General features: G+C 45.0%; 1 protein-coding gene across 1 annotated transcript in view; it reads left to right on the top strand.

Moving 5' to 3' along the window:
- The window catches only part of dennd5b (DENN/MADD domain containing 5B), a 215,476-nt gene that overhangs the window by 103,021 nt on the left and 85,965 nt on the right, over window positions 1-26,490 (top strand). The window contains exons 6-9 of the mRNA XM_034163218.1: window positions 1,364-1,933; window positions 6,212-6,443; window positions 12,829-12,979; window positions 15,956-16,040. Of these exons, the coding sequence (XP_034019109.1) occupies window positions 1,364-1,933; window positions 6,212-6,443; window positions 12,829-12,979; window positions 15,956-16,040 (1,038 nt within the window). The remainder of the gene's footprint in view (window positions 1-1,363; window positions 1,934-6,211; window positions 6,444-12,828; window positions 12,980-15,955; window positions 16,041-26,490) is intronic.

Genomic DNA, 26,490 nt, shown 5'->3' with positions numbered 1-26,490 from the left:
AGAGAAAATTAGATTTTATTGTAGGTGATCGAAATGAAATGCAAAGCAGTTTGGAAAGCGCACGGAGGCCTGGAGCATTGAGACCCAGACTGGACTGATGTTGAAAGAGGGAACGGCAGTCCGATGGAACCAGAACCACTGATGTGAACCAGAGCTAATCAGGATAGATAGTAGGCTTGGAAAACCCGAGCCAGGGAATGCGGAACAATGTGATGCTGGAGACCAGAGCCAGGTGGCCGTCCATGGAGCTGGCGGAGTGCAGGATCACTGTGAAGGAGTAAAGGCAGAGGTGAGCGTTGTGACAACGCACAGGAGCACAGTCAAATAGCTCAAAACAGCTGCGCTGAAACCACCTGCGTGGAACCCTATATCTTAGAATCACAATCCTTTGTTTTCTAGTGTTCCTGATGCTCAGGCACATCTATCCATGTTGCCCCCACCTACATCCATTTTATAACTTGGCAGCCATTTTGATTTATTCCTGTTCTTTTCAAAAACCTTTTATTGCTCAAACACCATAAGTGGGTCAGCAGTGAAACGTCTTGCATATCTTCCCCAAGGAACCCACTACTAAATCTGCTACAATAGACTTTTGGCAATAACTACTGAACCCTACATCTTACGTAGAATCATAGTTCTTGACCATTTTGATTTATTCCTGCTCTTCACTACTACCTATTTTGCTCCGACACTGTAAGTGTGATGGCAATTAAACTTGTCACATAGCTTCTCCAAGGCACCACTACGATGCATGGACAGGCCATCTGAGTGACGGGCCCGGGGGGGGTGACCACAGCCCTTACTGCTGCGAGTCAAAATGCTTGATGCCCCATCAGTCACCGCTTGCGGCTATATTTTAATTTTGACCTTGATATGACCTGTGGACTGTGGCCATGCCCACTTTTCTACCTGAAACTGTGATGTCTTATGTCCTCTGTGTGAGCTACAGTGGCTGTGCCGCTCTTTATTCTTTTTTAGGTCAAGGTCAAGGTCAGGTTTATTTATAAAGCACATTTACAAACAGTCAACACTGCCCCAAAGTGCTGTACAATAAAAGGAATTAAAATTACATTTAGTTAAATACATGAACAAAATAAATCAACAAGACAATAAAAGATGTGGCAGTGTTCAGCTCATCTTGTATTAAAAGCCAGCTTTTAGGAAAGCTGGCCGCGCATAAGGCCTGTTTGCTGCGCAGCCACGCCCATCTCCATTATTAATGCCAAGCTTTCTTATGCCACGTAATTCTACCAAAAATACTACAGCTGTGTTGTGTCAAATGAAATCACACCACCTCCCCGTATGAAACTCTTCCAGTCTGAATAGGGTTTCCCGTAACATTTCGGTGTATTTTTCTTCTCAGGCCAACTTGTGTTTTGTGGACATTGATAACTGCTACATCGAGCTTCCAGAAGAAGTCTTCCCCCAGTTCCCCAACAAGACAGACCTTATCCAGGAGCTCACCGCGGTGCTGTTTAGCTTTGGTGTTAACGCAGGGCCTCCTCCACAGACACGCAGCACCGCCCACACTGCCACGAGCAGCGTGCCATCCACGCCGGTTTGTGAAGCTAAGACCACCATACTGCCAGAGTTGGAGGACAACAGGCAGAACAGCAACCTGAGAGGGGAGGATGTTGCTGTGCTGGAGCTCCTGCAGAGAAACACCACCCTGGAAAGACTGCCAGCATTGACCAGAGGGGCCGGGGTGACTGTAACCCCTGTAGAGGTTCTGACAGCCGGAGTCGAGGGTCAGAGGGCCGAGGGTGAAGAACAGGATGAGTTAAGGAACGCTAAGCTGAACGTCGAACTGAGGGAGGTATTTGCCAGCCGCTTCACTGCCATGTTTGCTGACTATGAAGTGTTTGTCATCCAGAACACTCCAGATCTAGAGTCCTGGCTCACCAGCAGGGAACAGATCCACAACTTTGACAAGGTAACAGAATCAAGCACAAAGTCAGGTTGCTTTTGTCGCTCTACCAAGACGCTTTGTTACAGATATAATGTGGACTCGGACTTCGATCCGATGATCCAACAGTGAGTACTCCTCAAAATTTGTTTCAAAATTTGTTTCAAATAAACCACACTTTTGTTTTTTGTCCATGGTAATATATAGAGTCAATGATTCAAATTAATTATTTAAAAATCATAAAATGTGATTTTCTGAACTTTTTTTTAGATTCTGTCTCTCACAGCTGAAGTGTACCTACGATAAAAATTACAAACCTCTACATCCTTTGTAGGTGGGGAAACTTAGATAGATAGTTAGATTATTCAGTTCTAGGCGTGATCACTTGATCTTATCTGTTTGCATTCCTCTGTATGGTCTGTGTGGTCTGTCCATGGTGACCCCTGGACTGCAGTCACTATGGGGTATTACACTGCTCTCTGTGCCAGGAAAGGTTCTGGCTTGGATTATTCCGAATAGGATTCAGTTCCAGTTGATACGTTTTGGTTTCACTCCCGAGAAGTCGGCTGAATCAAAGGATTCAAGCTCTTTTTTAACCTTTATTTAGAGTGGCTTGCAAAAGTATTCATCCCCTTGGTATTTCACACATTTTAATTTGTTCATGATATTTCAAATACAAAAAGTAAATCAGACTTCTCAATATAAAAATTTCTAAAATTATGTTCCTTAAACTCAAACTGAAAGTAAATCTCTACAACCCGACATAAATTAATCAAAAATATAAAACCCAAGATGATGGGTTGCATAAGTAATCAGCCCCTTTGGTATAATACCTGTAAATAATCAGTTTTATTGCCAGTTTTCTTCAGACAAGTCAGGGGATGGATACATGAACATTTCCAAGTCACTGAATATGTCTTGGACTTTATTTCCATCAGTTATGAAGAAATACAAACAGTATGACACTCTGTGGTAAATCTGTGTGGAGGAGACAGTTCTCAAAAACTGAAGGAGAAGAGTGAGGAAAGCCACCAAGACACCCAGACAACCCAGAAGAAGTTACAGGCTTCTGTGGCTGTGAAGGAAGATAATTTTAGAAATTTTTATATTGAGAAGCCTGATTTACTTTTTGTATTTGAAACTCCATAAACAAATTAACATGTGTGAAATACTTTAGCAATCCACTGTAACTAGGTTAGTTGAATTGGGATTAAAATCTTTTTTTGAAAGAGAGACGTCCCCAAGAAGAGCAGCAACGCTGTAGATGTATTTCACACTAAGATAAATATCACATCAAACAACACATGCCTCAAAATAAAATCCAACCTAAATGCAAAGAAAACACAATATTATCCATCAAAACATTGACAGACCTGATCAGACTTTACAGTGTCCTTAAACGCGGTGGCAAACTCAATCCCTGGAGCTGAGCAAGGCAGAACGGGTGGCAGTCCAGACCCCTGTGAACGGCACTGCCAACTCCTCCTCTTGCACTGGGAACAACAGGGTTTGGTATCCTAGGGAGCACTCAAACGGGGTCCTTCTGGTAGAGGTGCTCAGCCGTGCTTTTCGGGCATACTCAATCCAGGGCCGTTGGACTGTTAGTGGAAACTAACGGCAGACTGACTGTGGCCACCAAGGGAGAACAAAAAGCTCTCCACAACTGTGATGTAAACTGGTGTCCATGGTCCGAGACCGCGTCCAGAGTGATGCCATGCAGACAGAAGACATGGTATACCAGGAGGTCAGAAGGACAATTTCTTAGGCTGTGACCCCTCAAACTACAGCAAAAACATTCTCCAGCCTGACTCTCTTCGGGTGTTCATTTAGATCTGCCAACCTTCATTGGTTCATCAGCAGAGGGCACCACAGTCCCAGGTACTGCTGACCCTGTGGAGAGAGAGGAGACCCTTATGGGTGGAGAGAGGGTGGCACTGGCTGAACCCCTCAGTTGCGTCCCCTGTGACGCTCTCGCAAATGATTATCCACACAAATGCGTGGCACAGTAAGGTCATCCAACAACTGCGCTTCATCTCTAGCTGCCAGCTCATCACGTAATTTCTCCGTCTGACTGTTGGTAAATGCAGCCCGCAATGCTGTGGCGTCCCAACCTGCCTCAGCTGCTAAAAATGTGGAATTCTACTAAATATTCTGCAACACTTTGTGCGGCCCTGATGGATAGCAAAGAGGAAGATGGGAATGGAATATGGGTTTTCCGCAAAGCAAATTGAGGAAGATTTATGGAAGTGAGAGACACGTACCTCATAAAAGTGATTATTTACAGGTATTATACCAAAGGGGCTGATTACCGTATGCAACCATCATCTTGCTTTTACCTTTTAGTTAATTTATATACCAAGTTGTAGAGATTTACTTTGACTTTTAAGAAGGATCATTTCAGAATTTATATTTGTACCTCCGCCAAGGAGGTTATGTTTTGGTCGCGTTTGTTTGTTTGTCTGTTTGTCAGTTTGTCAGCAGGATAACTCAGCAGGATTTTGAAGAAATTTTGGATCCAGATCACGATCCGGATCCAGGAATTTTTTAAAGGATTCTTCACCATTGCGAGATAGGGGGAATTTTTGACATTCTAGTTTCCAACTCCACAAAAAACAAGGCAGAAAGGCTTGAAAAAAAAAATAGGGTGTAACATAGTCAAATGTTCTATCAACAACAAAGTTGGTGATGATCGGATCCAGATTCCGGATCTGGTGATCCAGAATATGCAAAAATATAGGGAAAATAGAAAATGTGTCAGTGTGAGGTGACAAATGAAGCTAGAGATGCACAACTAACACCAAATTGTAGCTGAATCTCTACTGATTCAGTAAGGTGTCATCAGATTTGTTGTAGCTTCAAATGTTATGGAGCTAGATCCAGAAGAAAACCGGCATTACCGAAAAATCGTTTTTATACAATAACCTTTGAACAAATAAAGATATAAAAGTGATTCCAAGTTCTAGTGGTATGTTTTCATGGTCAAGGATGTCAAATATACAGGAAAGAAAAGTGTATGTAACATAGTTTTGGTTGTAACACTGAATTGTTGAATAGATCACTGTGCCAAGGAGGGAATCTCTTTAGGGTCAGTGACCCTATGGCCTTGTTTAGAGAAGTGTTTCATAAATGTTAAAAAATTCATATATTTGCAGTTGAGTTGAATAATAAATTGAATTTTGTCTCTTATTTGTTTTTGTCTATAAGCACATGCAATATCAATATCAGTGCTCAGATGACAGTAGCTTCTGGGAAAAGTGCAAGTTGCAATAAACTGTGATGTCAAGCGCTAAGGATACATGCTATCCAGTCACAGCAGATGAAACTTTTTTTACTACTGAGCAAACATCATTGTTAGACTTTTTTAGGTTCAATGTTTCCACGGCGTGTAGATGTTATGGCGTCAGTGACCCCATGGCCTTGGCGGAGGTTTGCACTCTGAGTGCTTCTAGTTTGTATTTGAAATGGCATAAAGAAGTTAAAATGTGGGAAATACCAAGTGTTCCTATCCTTTTGACGGCTCTGTATTCTGTAGGCCCTCACCTTTTGCACTTGATTATGGATTTTGACTCTTTGCAGACGACAGGAAGAAGGCAGAATATTTGAGGTTTAATGAAGATCAGGATTTGAACTTGAAGCGTAAAGTGAATAACTTCAGGCGCTGAGGCTCCGCCCCCACACTGATGCTGAGTGAAGACATCAGAACGCTGACAGGGATGGACTGAGGTACGAGGCTGAAGAGAAAAAGAAATTGGAGAATGAGAGCAACACAAGTCCAAAGTCCAGGAAAGTAGGTTGAGGTGGTTTGGACACATGACGGGAAGAGAGGGTGACGCCATATTTTCCGGAGTCTGCGTCACATTTGCCAAAAAAGAAATGCGTTGTGAGGAGCTAGAAAGTGCATCTAAGTTGACCTAGAGTCTGACTGCACCTTGGTTCTGTATGTGGAGCTCACGCTGTAACACAGCAGGTCTCAGGGGGCGAGTTCAACAGCAGCACATGTGCACACCACAGCCTGTGCTGAGAGGACTTTAAAATTCCAAAAATTAAGAAAGATGGACACATAAATGTGCAGTGGACAAAATATTTATGTATCTTTGTTTTATTTGTGTGTTTGTATGACTATGTTTGTATTTTAGTGTTGTCTTTTTTTGTGCTGGTGAGAAGAAGATCGGTGGACAATAAAGAATTATTCTATTCTATATAGGAAGTTATTTGACACAGTTTGGATACACGTGGATTGTTTGGCCAATGGTGAAAATGTTGGTTGTCATGACTACGTCTACCTTTGATTCCTCTCTGTTCAAGGCCTCGTTCCTGTCCGACCAGCCGGAGCCCAACCTGCCCTTCTTGGCACATTTCATTGAGTCCCAGATGTTTGCTACGTTCATTGACAATAAGATCATGTCCCAGTGGGAGGACAAGGAGCCTCTTTTACGAGTCTTTGATGCACGCATCGACAACGCCCTCCTGTACAATGACCGTGCTCCCAGCCTTCGATCCCCCACCTACCAGAGGGGCACCACCCGCAAGGACTACGGTGAGCTCGACACCAAACAGGCCTGACTACGTCGAAAGGCCAGTCATAGTGTGACCTCATCTTACCTCTGAGAATGCATCCTTCACTAATCTGAGAGACGTGCGTGGATGTATGTTTGACTCACCGCTCAGTCGCCGCTGTCTTTCACTGCAGCCAGCTCACACAAACCACAACAACATTGTTGATGGAAGCACGAACATCGCTCAGACCGTTCTGCATCTGCAATCACATACTGTGCACATGCCTGAAGCACGTGCACACATTGCACGTAATCACAAACTGTGCACACACGCCTGAAGCGTGTGAACATCACGTTATCACATACTGTACACATGCCTGAAGCGCGTGCACATCACGTTATCTCATACTTTGCACACGCCTGAAGCACGGGAACATCACGTTATCACATACTGTGCACATGCCTGAAGCACGTGCACATCACGTTATCTCATACTGTACACATGCCTGAAGCGCGTGCACATCACGTTATCTCATACTTTGCACACGCCTGAAGCACGGGAACATCACGTTATCACATACTGTGCACATGCCTGAAGCACGTGCACATCACGTTATCTCATACTTTGCACACGCCTGAAGCACGGGAACATCACGTTATCACATACTGTGCACATGCCTGAAGCACGTGCACATCACGTTATCACATACTGTACACATGCCTGAAGCGCGTGCACATCACGTTATCTCATACTTTGCACACGCCTGAAGCACGGGAACATCATGTTATCACATACTGTGCACATGCCTGAAGCACGTGCACATCACGTTATCTCATACTGTGCACACGCCTGAAGCGCGTGAACATCATGTTATCTCATACTGTGCACACGCCTGAAGCGCGTGAACATCACGTTATCACATACTGTGCACACGCCTGAAGCGCGTGAACATCACGTTATACTATGCACACGCCTGAAGCGCGTGAACATCACGTTATCACATACTGTGCACACGCCTGAAGCGCATGCACATCACATTATCACATACTGTGCACACGCCTGAAGCGCGTGAACATCACGTTATCACATACTATGCACATGCCTGAAGTGTGTGCGCACATCACATTATTGTGTATTTCACACACGCCTGAAGCACGTGCGTACATCGCATGTTATCACATACTGCGTACATGCCTGAAGCGCGTGCACATCGCGTTATCACGTACTGTGCACATGCCAGAAGCGCGTGCACATCGCGTTATCACGTACTGCACACATGCCAGAAGCGCGTGCACATCACGTTATCACGTATTGCACACATGCCAGAAGCGCGTGCACGTCGCATGTTATCACGTACTGTGCACGTGCCTGAAGCACGTGCGCACATCACGTTATTGCGTATTTCACACACACACCTGAAGCGTGTTACACTGAGGGACAGATCCTGATCCTGGGATGTCTCTTCTCCCCATCATGCCTGGCTTGCCTCTACTGGTGGTTGGCTCTCACTGCGGTATTGTATCACTTCCTGTTCCGGAGCACAGCGGTGTTTTTCTGTATCTGTTAGCTGTTTAATCTGCGCAGTTAGATTGATCTAGTTATCTAGATTACGATTTGTTTCACAGTGTAATCTTCACGTGCCTTAACTAAAGCACTCCTTCTGCTGAATCACCTCTAAATTATTTACACATTATTCACTTTGTGTGTTTTTAGGAATCCGCTAGCTTAGCGCAGCTACTAGCTCTTAGCCGGTTTAGCATGGCGGCTTCTCCTGTCTCTCCCGCACTTTTCTGCTCTGGGTGTGAAATGTTTAGTTATTCCTCGGCCTCACTTTAGCAGTAATGGTACTTGTAATAAGTGTAGCTTATTCGTAGCTTTGGAGGCCAGGCTGGGCGAATTGGAGACTCGGCTCCGCACTGTGGAAAATTCTACAGCTAGCCAGGCCCCTGTAGTCGGTGCGGACCAAGGTAGCTTAGCCACCTTTAGTTTCCCTCTGGCAGATCCCGAGCAGCCGGGAAAGCAGGCCGACTGGGTGACTGTGAGGAGGAAGCGTAGTCCTAAACAGAAGCCCCGTGTACACCGCCAACCCGTTCACATTTCTAACCGTTTTTTCCCCACTGACGACACACCCGCGAGGGATGAAATTCTGGTTATTGGCGACTCTGTTTTGAGAAATGTGAAGTTAGCGACACCAGCAACCATAGTCAATTGTCTTCCGGGGGCCAGAGCAGGCAACATTGAAGAAAATTTGAAACTGCTGGCTAAGGCTAAGCGTAAATTTGGTAAGATTGTAATTCACGTCGGCAGTAATGACACCCGGTTACGCCAATTGGAGGTCACTAAAATTAACATTAAATCGGTGTGTAACTTTGCAAAAACAATGTCGGACTCTGTAGTTTTCTCTGGGCCCCTCCCCAATCGGACCGTGAGTGACATGTTTAGCCGCATGTTCTCCTTGAATTGCTGGCTGTCTGAGTGGTGTCCAAAAAATGAGGTGGGCTTCATAGATAATTGGCAAAGCTTCTGGGGAAAACCTGGTCTTCTTAGGAGAGACGGCATCCATCCCACTTTGGATGGAGCAGCTCTCATTTCTAGAAATCTGGCCAATTTTCTTAAATCCTCCAAACCGTGACTATCCAGGGTTGGGACCAGGAAGCAGAGCTGTAGTCTACACACCTCTCTGCAGCTTCTCTCCCCCTGCCATCCCCTCATTACCCCATCCCCGTAGAGACGGTGCCTGCTCCCAGACCACCAATAACCAGCAAAAATCTATTAAGCATAAAATTCAAAAGAACAAATATATAGCACCTTCAACTGCACCACAGTCTAAAACAGTTAAATGTGGTCTATTAAACATTAGGTCTCTCTCTTCTAAGTCCCTGTTGGTAAATGATATAATAATTGATCAACATATTGATTTATTCTGCCTTACAGAAACCTGGTTACCTGGTTAGTGCTTAGCTCAGATAAGATAATTATAGTGGGCAATTTTAACATCCACACAGATGCTGAGAATGACAGCCTCAACACTGCATTTAATCTATTATTAGACTCAATTGGCTTTGCTCAAAATGTAAATGAGTCCACCCACCACTTTAATCATATCTTAGATCTTGTTCTGACTTATGGTATGGAAATTGAAGACTTAACAGTATTCCCTGAAAACTCCCTTCTGTCTGATCATTTCTTAATAACATTTACATTTACTCTGATGGACTACCCTGCAGTGGGGAATAAGTTTAATTACAGTAGAAGTCTTTCAGAAAGCGCTGTAACTAGGTTTAAGGATATGATTCCTTCTTTATGTTCTCTGATGTCATATACCAACACAGTGCAGAGTAGCTACCTAAACTCTGTAAGTGAGATAGAGTATCTCGTCAACAGTTTTACATCCTCATTGAAGACAACTTTGGATGCTGTAGCTCCTCTGAAAAAGAGATCCTTAAATCAGAAGTGTCTGACTCCGTGGTATAACTCACAAACTTGTAGCTTAAAGCAGATAACCCGTAAGTTGGAGAGGAAATGGCGTCTCACTAATTTAGAAGATCTTCACTTAGCCTGGAAAAAGAGTCTGTTGCTCTATAAAAAAGCCCTCCGTAAAGCTAGGACATCTTACTACTCATCACTAATTGAAGAAAATAAGAACAACCCCAGGTTTCTTTTCAGCACTGTAGCCAGGCTGACAAAGAGTCAGAGCTCTATTGAGCTGAGTATTCCATTAACTTTAACTAGTAATGACTTAATGACTTTCTTTGCTAATAAAATTTTAACTATTAGAGAAAAAATTACTCATAACCATCCCAAAGACGTATCATTATCTTTGGCTGCTTTCAGTAATGCTGGTATTTGGTTAGACTCTTTCTCTCCGATTGTTCTGTCTGAGTTATTTTCATTAGTTACTTCATCCAAACCATCAACATGTCTATTAGACCCCATTCCTACCAGGCTGCTCAAGGAAGCCCTACCATTATTTAATGCTTCGATCTTAAATATGATCAATCTATCTTTGTTAGTTGGCTATGTACCACAGGCTTTTAAGGTGGCAGTAATTAAACCATTACTTAAAAAGCCATCACTTGACCCAGCTATCTTAGCTAATTATAGGCCAATCTCCAACCTTCCTTTTCTCTCAAAAATTCTTGAAAGGGTAGTTGTAAAACAGCTAACTGATCATCTGCAGAGGAATGGTCTATTTGAAGAGTTTCAGTCAGGTTTTAGAATTCATCATAGTACAGAAACAGCATTAGTGAAGGTTATAAATGATCTTCTTATGGCCTCAGACAGTGGACTCATCTCTGTGCTTGTTCTGTTAGACCTCAGTGCTGCTTTTGATACTGTTGACCATAAAATTTTATTACAGAGATTAGAGCATGCCATAGGTATTAAAGGCACTGCGCTGCGGTGGTTTGAATCATATTTATCTAATAGATTACAATTTGTTCATGTAAATGGGGAATCTTCTTCACAGACTAAGGTTAATTATGGAGTTCCACAAGGTTCTGTGCTAGGACCAATTTTATTCACTTTATACATGCTTCCCTTAGGCAGTATTATTAGACAGCATTGCTTAAATTTTCATTGTTACGCAGATGATACCCAACTTTATCTAAAACTGAAGTTATTGTACTTGGCCCCACAAATCTTAGAAACATGGTGTCTAACCAGATCCTTACTCTGGATGGCATTACCCTGACCTCTAGTAATACTGTGAGAAATCTTGGAGTCATTTTTGATCAGGATATGTCATTCAAAGCGCATATTAAACAAATATGTAGGACTGCTTTTTTACATTTACGCAATATCTCTAAAATCAGAAAGGTCTTGTCTCAGAGTGATGCTGAAAAACTAATTCATGCATTTATTTCCTCTAGGCTGGACTATTGTAATTCATTATTATCAGGTTGTCCTAAAAGTTCCCTGAAAAGCCTTCAGTTAATTCAAATGCTGCAGCTAGAGTACTGACAGGGACTAGAAGGAGAGAGCATATCTCACCCATATTGGCCTCTCTTCATTGGCTTCCTGTTAATTCTAGAATAGAATTTAAAATTCTTCTTCTTACTTATAAGGTTTTGAATAATCAGGTCCCTTCTTATCTTAGGGACCTCATAGTACCATATCACCCCAATAGAGCGCTTCGCTCTCAGACTGCAGGCTTACTTGTAGTTCCTAGGGTTTGTAAGAGTAGAATGGGAGGCAGAGCCTTCAGCTTTCAGGCTCCTCTCCTGTGGAACCAGCTCCCAATTCAGATCATGGAGACAGACACCCTCTCTACTTTTAAGATTAGGCTTAAAACTTTCCTTTTTTGCTAAAGCTTATAGTTAGGGCTGGATCAGGTGACCCTGAACCATCCCTTAGTTATGCTGCTATAGACTTAGACTGCTGGGGGGTTCCCATGATGCACTGTTTCTTTCTCTTTTTGCTCTGTTTGCACCACTCTGCATTTAATCATTAGTGATCGATCTCTGCTCCCCTCCACAGCATGTCTTTTTCCTGGTTCTCTCCCCTCAGCCCCAACCAGTCCCAGCAGAAGACTGCCCCTCCCTGAGCCTGGTTCTGCTGGAGGTTTCTTCCTGTTAAAAGGGAGTTTTTTCCTTCCCACTGTCGCCAAGTGCTTGCTCACAGGGGGTCGTTTTGACTGTTGGGGTTTTTCCGTAATTATTGTATGGCTTTGCCTTACAATATAAAGCGCCTTGGGGCAACTGTTTGTTGTGATTTGGCGCTATATAAATAAAATTGATTGATTGATTGATTGATTGATTGATTGATCATGGTCCTTCCAGTCAGTTTTTGCTTTTTGCGTCGACCATGAGGGCACTGTGCACATGCACTCAGTGGCAGGAAGTGGAAAATGGTTTTGGTGGTGTTACAATAAAATTCCTCTCAAGAGCACCTTTAAAAACTGCTTTCACACGATTCAGCTTTACATTCATAATTAATGTCAGTGGTATGATAACAAAACATCATCGTGAAAAGAGAGCGAGGGGGCGGGACAGACGGCGAGCCGTGATCATGTGATCAGTGTCAAGTCCACGTCAAGCTTAAAGCATTGTGAAGGAACAGTGAGGTGGAAAAGTCAGCTTGTGTGTGTGCAGACGTATGTGTGGAGAGTGCCACGACCCAAACCCGTCTGCAGGTCCACAGGAACGTGGTCCTGGAGGCGGAGCAGCCTGAGCGGTTCCTGGTTAGAACCCCTCTGCTCGTTCTAGTCTGGCTTCTCCAGGAAGGTTAGTTTGACTGAAGAAGATACTGGGACGAGCAGAGACACTCAAAAATGAGACGTCCCGTTACTTTTGTCAAATCAAAATCAGACAAGTAAACAAAAATAACCAAACCTGCTCACTTTGCAGCACTTTTTGCTTCTGTCTGACTGACTGCATGAGAAAACGTCCTTCTGCATGTTGTAATGATGATGTCATATCCTGCAGCTGGCGCCGTAGAGCAGCGGCTGAAGAAGATCGACCACAACGCCGTCCTTCCTCACCTGTTGGACATGAGGATCGGCCAGGGCAGACACCGGCAGGGGTTCTTCCCCAACCTGAAGGCCGACGTGCTCAACACCGGCCCTACCAATAACAAGTGAGGCCGCCGCCCCCACGCCAACATCAGCCTTTCAAATTAAAAGCAGCCTTTATCTCATCATAGTCGCGCATCGTCGTTTGTCCTCAAGATGTCACAAAGAGAAATATCGGTGACGTGTCAGGATGAAGTCACAAAGCTGCCAAAACTCCAGACACTTATTGTGAAGCTCTGTGGGTTTTCCTCTTTGACCCTGGAGATCCACGTTCACCAAGATCCCAGAAAACAGCCACGACTTCTTCAGACTTTACAACATTTAGCTCATTAGTGTGAGGAACAGTTTATGAATAATACTGCAGACATGACGACGGGTGCTAACAGGACAGAGACACCAAACCGGAGCCTCGTGGTATGTGTGTGTGGGGGGGACCCAGTGGGGGCGTGCAGGGTTAAAAGGTCACTGAGTAGCGTTATTTTTGTTGCCCATTTTTCAATTTAGTCTTGTGTCAAAGTTGATTCTTAGTCACATTTAGTCATTTTTTTAGTTGACTAAAAGTCTCAACATTTTAGTCTTTTTCTATTTATTTCAGTGATAATTTTTCTTCATTCTTTCCAGTTGACTTGTGTTCCACAGCTGAAATACTGATTAAATGTCTGGAATAACAAACATCTTGAATGAATGAACTTTGCTAAACGTGTCTTGTTTGTTGATTCAATACACATTTAAAAATGATACACTTGTTCTGATGTTTTTTTTATTTATTAGAAACACCAATAAAATAAAAACTGGTGTTAAATAATGTGACACTTACAGCCGAACAGATTCAGAGGGATAGAAATGTAAAATGTGACTTTGGCCCCGGCCTCCCCTTCAAAGTCAAAGTCAAGTCAAAGTGTCTTTATTTGTTGTTCAGTACTCGTGCCTGGAGCCCTGACGCTGTGACACCGGGATCAGTTCTCCTTGACGGAACGGAGGACATCTCATTTGGGTCTCACATGTCGTGGAGATCACAGCTGACCATGTTGATCCGTCTTGATTAGTGATGATCCTTAATAGCGCGTGACAGCGTTCTTCTCTGACTTGCGCACAATTAAATCCTGCTGCACCACATTCAGTTTGCTGGCTGCAGTTTGCTGAAGGAGGACAGTGACGCCAAGTCAGCTGAAAGTCTTGTTCCAGTGCTCCTCAGCGCACTCCTGCAGGTGTTCCACCTGCTGCTGCACCTGATGTTTGGGAAAACAAGCGAGATGAGAGCCGTGTGGAGCCACACATCTGGTTCTCTCCGTCTCCTCCTCTCTGCGCCACTCCATGGCACAGAGCCCAACTAAGCATGCAGTCACAAAGTTCCTCTGCTGTGGCTTTTGAGGAGCAAACTGGAGCGATCTGAACTGTTCAGCAGCTGATGGATGAATATGGGTGTGTGTGGACACAATTCGCCTCATTCACAACGTGACAGAACGTAACGATGCGCTGTTACACACAATAGCGCACAACAGCGTGGAACATTATTCTTTTCTTTTCTGTTCTATTCTATTCATTATTCTCATTATTCTATAACATAATGGTTCCTGATAATTCTCCAGCAACACGTGCCTTTAATCGTAACGTGTGGTAACAGGTTGCAGCAGTTCCTGAGGACACCTGATGCCTCTGCCCCGAATCATCACATTCGTGATCAGTGGCCAAGAATGTGTACTTCGTGGCATTCGTGACTTGTCATCGTTATGTGTAAAAGCAGCATAACTGGCAGCTAATTCAAAGCAGCCAGCAGGGGGTGATAAATCCGTTTGATTACATCTTAAATTCATGTTCTAAGCAGCAGGGCTCCAGCTGTGCTTTTACTGGGAATCTGATGCTCAGAATTTGTAGCATCAAAGCTTGTCTCTTGGTCGACTCCTGAACTGAATGGTGGAACTCTCCATCTGGGAGACACCTGTACGTGGAACCATCGCTGCACACGGACACTGGGCTTCATCCACCTTCACAGCCGCTGGGTCACAAGCCATGACCTCCTGACACCATGTAACCACCGTCCCTGTACTTAGACACAATCCAACCACTGGGGGCAGTGGGGAGCCACCCTCAGGCTTTCCAGATGTAGAGTCGCTACCTTGGTCAGAAGCAGACCCTAAATAAGCATGTTTCTAAAACCCACACAGGCACGTGGAGAAGATGAAAGAACCAGGAGGGCAGCGAACCCATGACCTTCTTGCTGTGAGGCAGCACTGAGCCACACATTGCTGGAGGAGCAGCAGCAGGAGGATTAATCCTTCAGCTCGCCTACAGACCCGAGGCCCAGCTTTAGGTGGACTGTAAGGATCTCTGAACAGAATGAAACAGTCCAGAGAGGACGAGGCCCGTCCAGATGTCAGGCCTGATTATTGTTCTGATACACTAAACTAAAGCATCAGAGGCGAGCGATGTGCACTGACGCGAGCTTTGGCACACCGACGTGAAAGAGACGTCTCTAAGAGACGGGTGATCACAAAAAATAAGACCATAAACATCAACAACACTGGTCCAAAGCATGTCCACGTTTGTGTGTAGGTCCTTCAACAGACTGAACTGGATTAAGAGTCCATAAGTCTGAAAAAGTCGTCAGCCGGCAAACATGAATTTTAAAATCCCCCAACATCAAAACACCGACTCCTGCCAAGAATCAGTTCCATTCTGACTATGTTTACGTTTGAGTAACAGCATTAATACGTGAGGTGGCAGCAACTGTCACTTAGTGCTTCTGCTTGGATGACCTGCCATCTGTGTGGTGATGTCCTCACCGTCTCCTGGTGGAAAATATGTTTGATATTCACAAAATCTCCACAACAAAACATTAACTCATATGTACATGTTTGTTCTCCATTATTTTGTTCATGGTCCTTTGAATTTCTCATGAGAAGAGGCCGTCTGTTCCAGGTGCTGGCGTCCTCAGTCCTGAGGAACCTGTGCCACCTGCTCACAGCTGAAGGTCCTTCAGAATGTCCCCGTAATGCTCCATCAACCACTCCAGAGGCTCAGTGACGGTCTTCTTGTTTCAGGTGGTCCCACAGAACCATGGCAGCTCAGCTCAGGAAGGATCGGCACCAAACGCAGCATCTTCCCATCGTCGGTGACCTCGGAGAGGTAACACCCCCCCGTCCTCATGTGCTCGTGTCTAACCTCCTGACGTCCTGCAGTGATCGTTGCTGGTGGTCTCAGACTTTGTGTTTGAGGATGTGTCTTTCTGTTCTTCAGGACTTCATCTGCATGCTGCTGGCTTTTTTTTTTTTTTTTTTGTCCATTCTCTGTTGTTTTTGTCCTGTCCCATGTCCATGTCCTCCACCCCCTCAGATCCCAGGCTGTCTGGTCTTGCAGAACTCCATGGCATTCTGGGAGTGGGACAGTGCGTCCCCTCCTCCTGTCAGACCACCTAAAAAATCTGCCTCCACGTCCTGTCTGGTATGTGGAGGACATGTTTGTGTTGTGGACTCCCCGTCACAGACCCCCCTCCCCACCACCACCCCGTTCCTCTGGAATGTGTTTTCTGCTGGCACACTTCTTTTCTTTCCACTTATCAGCTCCTCAGTTACTTCTGTCTCTGTCAAAGTGTCGTTGAGCAAAGCACTGATCCCTGAACAGGCTGTCATACATCATCTCACTTTCACCTGTTCTGCAGCGGCTCTGGGGACAAACTAAACCTCAGCCAAAGAGTCCAAACTTATGATCTCACCAACAAACATGTAAAGTAGTAAAAAGGAAAAATTCCAAATGAACTTCTTCAGGGAAACGATGTCGTACAGACGCCCAAACAGCATTGTGGGCACAGTTGTACAACCGGAGACCCCAGAGCAGAGAACCACACAGGAAGGTGAGCGTAGCCTTCTTCATGCTTCTTGCAGTGGTTAGCACTGTTGCCTCACAGCAAGAAGGTCATGGGTTTGATTCCCACCTGTGGAGTTTGCATGTTCTCCCTGTGTGTGTTTGTGTGGGTTTCCTCCGGGTGCTCCGGCTTCCTCCCACATCCAAAGACATGCAGGTTAGGTGGACTGGAGACTTTAAATTGTCCAGGTCTCCCTTGTGAAAGAGGTCTCGATCTCAATGGGACAAACCTGGTTAAATAGAAAGATTAAATTTAAAAAAAATGTAATTTATCCACAATCCAGGGTCAAAAAACACACGAATATCAGTCCATGAAGTAGCTAAGTCCATAACGGTCAAATTCAGCACCAGAGACCAACTGAACAGGCGACAGGACTTTGGTTTGTCACCACACGAGAATTTCAGACTTGATACTGACACACAGAAAAACAAAATTAAGAGGCATTTTTTTTTAAATAGTGAATATAACACTACTTTAAGAGGTTTTGAGCCTGACCCAGGAAGAGCAGGGCATGATTCCATCTTTTTTTCTTTCTCAACTTTGCACCCAGAGAGTCAAAATTTGACACTTTCTGGAGAAATGTTGGTTTGTCAGGATGGAGAATCATGTCCTTGTGTCTCTGTGTCCTCCTGCCTGTGTGTGTTGGGGGGCGGTGGGAGGGGCCGTGTGACGTTGTGTGTTGAAGCATCGACGCCCTCTAGGCATTGACCTGAGTAATAAGTGTTTTGCCTTTTGGAAGCAGATGAAACTATGGTGTCATTTGATGTGACATCATTGTTCACCTACATCCCCACCGCTGAGGCCGTCTCAGCTGTGAGGCAGAGACTGCTGGAGGATGTGTCTCTACTTGAAAGGACCAAACTCACACCAGACCACATCTGCCAACTCTTGGAGATCTGTCTCAACACCACGTATTTCCTGTTTAGGGGGAATTACTACAGGCAGATCCATGGTTGTGCAATGGGGTCTCCGGTATCCCCCATTGTGGCCAATCTGTACATGGAGCGAGTGGAGAAGACAGCCTTGATGTCTTTCACGAGCATCCCTCCCAGTTACTGGTTCAGATATATTGATGACACATGGGTTAAAATCAAGCAACAGGAGGTCGAGGACTTTACAGAACACATCAACTCGGTGGATTCCAATATCAAGTTCACACGTGAGGATGCCAGAAACAACCATTTAGCCTTCTTGGACTGTGATGTTACGATCGGAGAGAACAGGCAGCTCCAGACAGGGGTTTACAGAAAACCCACTCACACTGACCAATATCTGCTCTTTGGCTCAAACCACCTCCTTGAACACAAGCTCGGGGTGATCAGGACTCTACAACACAGAGCTCTACAGGTGCCCACAACTGCAGAGGGAATGGCTAAAGAACAACGACTTGTACAGAAAGCCCTCACAGTATGTGGGTACCCACGATGGTCCCTGGACAAAGTGCAGAAGTCCCAGAAAACAAAGAGACCAGATAGACAGGAGACGGAGACAAGAAGAAGAGGAGTGTCTCTCCCTTATTTAGCAGGAGTAGGGGAAAAACTACAGAGGATCTTCAGACAGCACAAAATCCCAGTTTACTTTAAACCGATTAACACCTTGAGACAGAAATTAGTTCACCCTAAGGACAGGATCCCTAGTTACAAACAGAGCAATGTAGTGTACCTATCAGATGTCAGGAAAACTGTAATGAACATTACATAGGTGAGACTAAGCAACCTTTACACAAAAGGCTATACCAGCACCGCAGAGAGGGCGCCAGTGGACCTCAGTCTGCAGTTCATCTCCACCTGAAAGACACTAACCACACGTTTGAGGACAAGGAAGTTAAAATCTTAGCCAGAGAGAAGAAATGGTTTGAGAGAGGTGTCAAGGAAGCATTCTTTGTAAAACAGTTGAAACCCAGCCTTAACCGGGGAGGGGGTCTCAGACACGCTTTGTCCCCTGTTTACAATGGGGTACTCAGGTCAACACGATTTCAGTCTTTTGTTCATGGTAATGAGTCATTCACGTCATCAGGAGAGTCATCAAGGGAGCCATCAGGAGAGGCTTCCGTCCCATCATTAGGAGGGACAGCTGCCCTGTCATTAGGAGGGTGCTAACTAGAGCACAATAGGTGCTAATTAGAACTATTGTTTAGTCACTAACCTATAGCAGTCTACCTCTCAGTAGGAGGGGTCTGGTTAGGTTAAAAACTCCAGCTTTTGTTGGCTTCTGTTTTATTCTTCTCTACAACAGTCAAGACAGAAGTCAGACTACCAGAGCAAGAATTTTAGCTGAGGAAGCTTCTGCGATTTGAAGCAAAATGTCCTCACGTCAAGCAACCCAGTCCAGTCGAAGATTCAAGCTTCTCTACTATGGAAACCACCTGGACAACTGAGAGCCTACACAGAAACATAGGAACGATGAAAAAAAAAGTAACTCTGGAACTTTTGGAGAGCGTGTTAGTTTGAGCACTCAGTATTTGGTTCCTGTGTCAGTGCAGCGTGGACACCATCAGCTGGTGGACCTGCTGAGGTGTTCTGGAAGTCCAGGTTGCTTTGATAGCAGCCTTCAGCTTGTCTGGATCGTTGGTCTGGTGTCTCATCTTCCTCTTGACAGTACCCTGCAGAGACTCTGAGGTCTGTGAGCTCAGTCATGTACAGTAACAACACTGGGCAGGTACCAAGTCCTGCTGGAAAAGGAAATCTGTGTCTCCATAACGCTTGGATCTTGACGTACTGACTCCACCCTCAGTTCCCGCCTTCTGAAGCTCTGGTGAAGTTGTTGAATCTACTTCACTTGACCGTCGTCTCCAGGCTGTGCTCTGTCCCTGTGGATTGTGCATCTTTTCCAACCACACTTTTCCCTTCCAGTCAGTAAGGTTTGATCCAGCGCTCTGTGGACAGCCGGCCTTTCCAGCGACGGGCGTCTGTGTCTTCCCGTCCCTGCGGAGGGACTCAGTAAGTGTCTTCTAGACAGCAGGTCAGCAGTCGTCCCCGTGCTCGGGTGTTCTGAACCAGATGGACAGATTCATGGTATTCACACTGCAGCAGTCATGACTTGAAATCAAACATTCTAACATTTTGAGATCCACATTTTATATTTTTGGAGCTGTAGGCCAAATGATCCAAATTAAAATTTAAAACATGCTTGAAGCATTTTAGTTTGTATGTAAGGATTCTAGTGTATGTAATATTGTAACTTTCTCAAAAAGCTGAAGGAGTCATTTTTCACGTCACTGTACTTTTTGGAGCTGCACCTCTAATGGGGTAGAAGTTATTAGAGGTCATTATTCTAAAAGTACGCACTGTAGGAAACTGACCTTGGAGTTTCTCCTTGAAGTTTGGAGCAGAGGCGGGATCTGAGATGTTCAGGTGTATGGTCTCGTAGATCAAGAGGATTTTTTTTTACACTTGACTCCGATGATGTCAGTGTTGTTTGTACATTGGTGGAGGACATGGACTGAGGATGGTTGGGTCTGGACACATTTCAAGCAACACCACATTGTTTGTTGTTCCTGGAACGCGTGACGGCCACAGTTCTCCTGCCTGCAGCAGATCCACGATGGGGATGGACTGCTTGTCTGCCTGGGTGGGTGTCATCCAGGACCCGGCTCAGTTCTGTGGTCTGGTGGATGTGGCGTCTTTCTGTCCACCTCGACTTGATCCGACCGTCTTCGTTGATCAGACTATTTGAAATCCTGCAGATTACTTTTTGTGAGGAGGACTTTGGGCCTCCGTTGGAAACCCGATGTTCCATTTTACAGTCAGTCCAGAGAAAAGGTAATGATAACTTTTTAAAATAGAAGTTTGTTGTTCGATGTGTTTGTTTAAAGACCTGATTTTTCTGCCCCTCTGTGAGAGGAACATTAAGTCACATTTCCGTCCGACTGTGTTGGAGTTCTGGAAATGACGCCTGAACAACTGGACTTTGCCTTTGGACTTCCAGACTTCCAGACATATGGCAGCTTTTTACTCAGCAGGGTTTTTTTTTATAAATAGCAGTTATGTTCTGAAGGGATGAGATCAGGTGCAGCTCGCACCCCAGCGAGCCAAAGAGCACGCACAAGGTGAGTGTCAAGAAGAGTGCCTTTGAGCAGGAAGAAACCTGAAGCAGAACCGGACCCTGTGGAGGGGACAGACTCTGTCTCATCTATGGATACAACATCAGCTGTGAAGGACTGAAATTAACTCGGTGAATGCAGACCGTTAAACTTACGGACTTAAGCTCTCAGACCTGCTGCAGATTGTCTGATCAGAAAGCAGATGCTGAATCTCATGTATTCGTGACGGAGCTTCTCCTCACCGATTTTTTTCATCGAGTCTTTTTTTGGGGGGGGGGGTGTCTGTCGTAGTCATCGGCGTCATCTGTTTATTGCAGTAGCTTTTTTCTAATTTGTTAAGGGCGTAATATGAGTCGCTGACACATTTTACGTCAAACAATTGTAGGCATAGATTTGTTCGTTTGGAAATGGTGCCCATGTCACTGACTACACGCCAGCTCCAGAGCTGTGAGAGCAAAACCTCACTGATCAACAACCTGAACCTCTTTTTTACACGCTTTGAAGCACTGAACACCACACAGCCACAGAAGACCCCCCCCCATGACCAGACCCTGTGCCTCTCTGTCGCCAGCGTGAAGAAGACACTGGTGGCCATCAACACCCGCAAAGCAACAGGTCCGGACAACATCCCTGGTCACGTGCTGAAGGACTGCACAGAGGAGCTTAAGGATGTCTTCACAGACGTCTTTAACATGTCCCTGAAGCAAGCTGTTGTTCCATCATGCTTCAAAGCTGCCACCATCATACCTGTGCCAAAAAACATCAGCTCCATCCTGCTTCAGTGACGACTGTCCGGTGGCACTGACACCCATCATCATGAAGTGCTTCGAACATCATGTCACACATCAACTCCATCCTCCCCCCACCCGAGACCCCTCCCAGTTCGCATACAGAGCCAAGCGATCTACAGAGGATGCAATCTGCTCAGCCCTGCACCCAGCCCTCACCCATCTGGACAAGAAGGACTCGTGTGAGAATGCTGTTCATAGACTTCAGCGTTCAACACCATAACACCTCAACAGCTCATCTGCAAACTAGACAAACTGGGGCTCAGCACTTTCCTTTGCAACTGGCTGTTGGACTTCCTCACCCAGAGGCCACAAGCAGTCCGTGTTGGCAACAACACCTCGAGCAGGATCGTATTGTATTTTTAATGTTAATTGATGTTTTAGAGGGATCAGTGTAGTATGGGACAATGACAGTGTGGGATCACTGCAATATGGGACAATGACAGTGTGGGATCACTGCAATATGGAACAATGACAATGTGGGATCACTGCAATATGGGACAATGACAGTGTGGGATCACTGCAATATGGGACAAAGACAGTGTGGGATCACTGCAATATGGGACAATGACAATGTGGGATCACTGCAATATGGGACAAAGACAGTGTGGGATCACTGCAATATGGGACAAAGACAGTGTGGGATCACTGCAATATGGGACAATGACAGTGTGGGATCACTGCAATATGGGACAATGACAGTGTGGGATCACTGCAATATGGGACAATGACAGTGTGGGATCACTGCAATATGGGACAATGACAGTGTGGGATCACTGCAATATGGGACAAAGACAGTGTGGGATCACTGCAATATGGGACAATGACAGTGTGGGATCACTGCAATATGGGACAAAGACAGTGTGGGATCACTGCAATATGGGACAATGACAGTGTGGGATCACTGCAATATGGGACAATGACAGTGTGGGATCACTGCAATATGGGACAATGACAGTGTGGGATCACTGCAATATGGGACAAAGACAGTGTGGGATCACTGCAATATGGGACAAAGACAGTGTGGGATCACTGCAATATGGGACAATGACAGTGTGGGATCACTGCAATATGGGACAATGACAGTGTGGGATCACTGCAATATGGGACAAAGACAGTGTGGGATCACTGCAATATGGGACAGACAGTGTGGGATCACTGCAATATGGGACAATGACAGTGTGGGATCACTGCAATATGGGACAATGACAGTGTGGGATCACTGCAATATGGGACAAAGACAGTGTGGGATCACTGCAATATGGGACAATGACAGTGTGGGATCACTGCAAAATGGGACAAAGACAGTGTGGGATCACTGCAATATGGGACAATGACAGTGTGGGATCACTGCAATATGGGACAAAGACAGTGTGGGATCACTGCAATATGGGACAATGACAGTGTGGGATCACTGCAATGTGGGACAATGACAGTGTGGGATCACTGCAATGTGGGACAATGACAGTGTGGGATCACTGCAGTGTGGGACAAACGACAGTGTGGGATCACTGCAGTGTGGGACAAACGACAGTGTGGGATCAGTGCAATATGAGTTATGTTTGTCTCTGAGCTTGCCCCCCCCCACCCACCCAATCTCCTGATGTTTTTAATATTTATTGAAGTGTGTATGTTGGTAAGTTATGTGTGAGGGTGAGCACTGTTTTTGAGGATGCACAAGCAAATTTCGTTGTGCTGATTTCTGTGCAATGACAATAGAGGTGATTCTGATTGAACACAGGGGCTCCCCAAGGCTGCGTGCTCAGTCCACTTCTCTTCACATTACTGACACATGATTGCACAACAACCCACAGCACAAACCACATAGTGAAGTTTGCGGATGACACAACTCTGGTGGGGCTCATCACCAAGGGCGATGAGACTGACCACGTGGTGCAGAAACAACAACCTCCTGCTGAATGTCAGCAAGACCAAGGAGATTGTTGTTGACTTCCGGAAAGGTCACACCCAACACCTGCCACTGACCATCGAGGGTCCTGCTGTGGAGAGAGTGAGCAGCACCAAATTCCTGGGGGTGCACATCAGTGAGGACCTGTCCTGGACCACCAACACTGCATCACTGGCGAAGAAGGCCCAGCAGCGTCTCTACTTCTTGCACAAACTCACGCGGGCAAGTGCTCCACCAACCATCATGAGCACTTTATACCGTGGCACCATTGAAAGCATCCTCTCCAGCTGCATCACTGTGTGGGGCGGAAGCTGCACTGACTACAACAGGAAGCCCTGCAGCACATTGTGAATAGAGCTGGAAGGATCATTGGTGCCCCGCTCCCCTCTCTGCAAGACATTTACACCACCCACCTCACCCACAAAGTGACCACAGTTGTGGGCAATTCAAGTCGCTCCACACACAGCCTCCCGTCCCGCACCACCAGACTCACAAAGAGCTTCATCCACCAGGCTGTGAGTTTATTGAACTCTCTCCCCCCAGGCTTTCAAGAAGCTAATATATATATATATATATATATATATATATACTCAACAAAAATATAAACGCAACACTTTTGGTTTTGCTCCCATTTTGTATGAGATGAACTCAAAGATCTAAAACTTTTTCCACATACACAATATCACCATTTCCCTCAAATATTGTTCACAAACCAGTCTAAATCTGTGATAGTGAGCACTTCTCCTTTGCTGAGATAATCCATCCCACCTCACAGGTGTGCCATATCAAGATGCTGATTAGACACCATGATTAGTGCACAGGTGTGCCTTAGACTGCCCACAATAAAAGGCCACTCTGAAAGGTGCAGTTTTATCACACAGCACAATGCCACAGATGTCGCAAGATTTGAGGGAGCGTGCAATTGGCATGCTGACAGCAGGAATGTCAACCAGAGCTGTTGCTCGTGTATTGAATGTTCATTTCTCTACCATAAGCCGTCTCCAAAGGCGTTTCAGAGAATTTGGCAGTACATCCAACCAGCCTCACAACCGCAGACCACGTGTAACCACACCAGCCCAGGACCTCCACATCCAGCATGTTCACCTCCAAGATCGTCTGAGACCAGCCACTCGGACAGCTGCTGAAACAATTGGTTTGCATAACCAAAGAATTTCTGCACAAACTGTCAGAAACCGTCTCAGGGAAGCTCATCTGCATGCTCGTCGTCCTCATCGGGGTCTCGACCTGACTCCAGTTCATCGTCGCAACTTTGCACAGCCATTGAAGAGGAGTGGACCAACATTCCACAGGCCACAATTGACAACCTGATCAGCTCTATGCGAAGGAGATGTGTTGCACTGCATGAGGCAAATGGTGGTCACACCAGATACTGACTGGTATCCCCCCCAATAAAACAAAACTGCACCTTTCAGAGTGGCCTTTTATTGTGGGCAGTCTAAGGCACACCTGTGCACTAATCATGGTGTCTAATCAGCATCTTGATATGGCACACCTGTGAGGTGGGATGGATTATCTCAGCAAAGGAGAAGTGCTCACTATCACAGATTTAGACTGGTTTGTGAACAATATTTGAGGGAAATGGTGATATTGTGTATGTGGAAAAAGTTTTAGATCTTTGAGTTCATCTCATACAAAATAGGAGCAAAACCAAAGTGTTGCGTTTATATTTTTGTTGAGTATATATATAATACATATATATATATATAAGGATTAAACAACTTGAAGCTGTGCATTATACGGTTTGAATGCACGACGCGGAGTCTAAAACACCACGACGCGAAGCATTCAAACTGTATAATGCACGGCTTCGAGTTGTTTAATCCGCTTATACCACGGTCCCACACAGTGAGCTAACACAATTATTTCAGTTAAAAGAACTTGATAAAAATGTGTATTTGGGACTATTTTATGCCAGTCTCAAGATATGTTTTTCATCCTTGGCAACCATTCTCTTCTTCTTTCCCGTCTTCAATCTTGTTGAGTTCGTCCAATGTTAAATCTTTACGCTGTTTCTTTTGCTGTTCTTCTCGTTTGCTCTCCTCCTCTTTCCATTCCTCAAATGTTTTATTTTGGCCAAAAATATTAAAATTCACTTGGAAATCCATGTTTTATCAGGTTTCTGTCATTCACCTGTCAAAACACAGCTGATCTGCACCAATTGATTTGTGTGTTGCTATGGTGACGACCAGACGAAAATAATGCACGCCAGTTAGACATGGAATTCTCACTGACCATGGTATAAATGTATATATACTGTGTGTGTGTGTGTGTGTGTGTGGTGTGTGTGTGTGTGTGTGTGTGTGTGTGTGTGTGTGTGTGTGTGTGTGTGTGTGTGTGTGTGTGTGTGTGTGTGTGTGTGTGTGTGTGTGTGTGTGTGTGTGTATTCTGTTGCCTATGACCAATGTCCTGCACTGTTTGACTTTAACACCATCACACCACTTGCACAATGTCTTAACAAAAATCTGCTGCTGCTACAAACACTGAATGGTTTGCACTACTGCACCATCTCACTATTACTGTTACCTCAGACACGACACTGTAAATACTTGTGCACTTTACTGTTCTTATTGTCGAAATGTCCTGTCATCACTGAGGGAAGGTGAGAAACAAAATTTAGATTCCTTGTATGTCTGGTACATGTGAAGAATTGCCAATCAAGCTGACTTTGACTTTTGACTTTGATTTTTATACTGAAAACACCCAATTTGGGTATTTGGACCCAGTTTCCTCAAAAACTGTCCGATGAGTTTTCTTTTAATTTAACACAGTATTGGTCAACGACATTGTTCTCATCCCAGAATTATTTGCGTAGATTCATTTGTTTCAAAATGTTGTCCATTTTTATGCTGTAAATGGCCATTTTGTCTTGGGCTTTAACTGAGCTGGTAACCCTCAGGGCACTTGGCACATTTCCCCCTTTTTTATTTATTTATTTATTTGTTGTCTGGATCAGA

Source organism: Thalassophryne amazonica, chromosome 22, assembly GCF_902500255.1.
Source record: "Thalassophryne amazonica chromosome 22, fThaAma1.1, whole genome shotgun sequence".
NCBI classification, from domain to species: Eukaryota; Metazoa; Chordata; class Actinopteri; order Batrachoidiformes; family Batrachoididae; genus Thalassophryne; species Thalassophryne amazonica.
The sequence above is the reverse complement of the archived record's forward strand: the minus strand, read 5'-3'. Positions and strand labels throughout refer to the sequence as shown.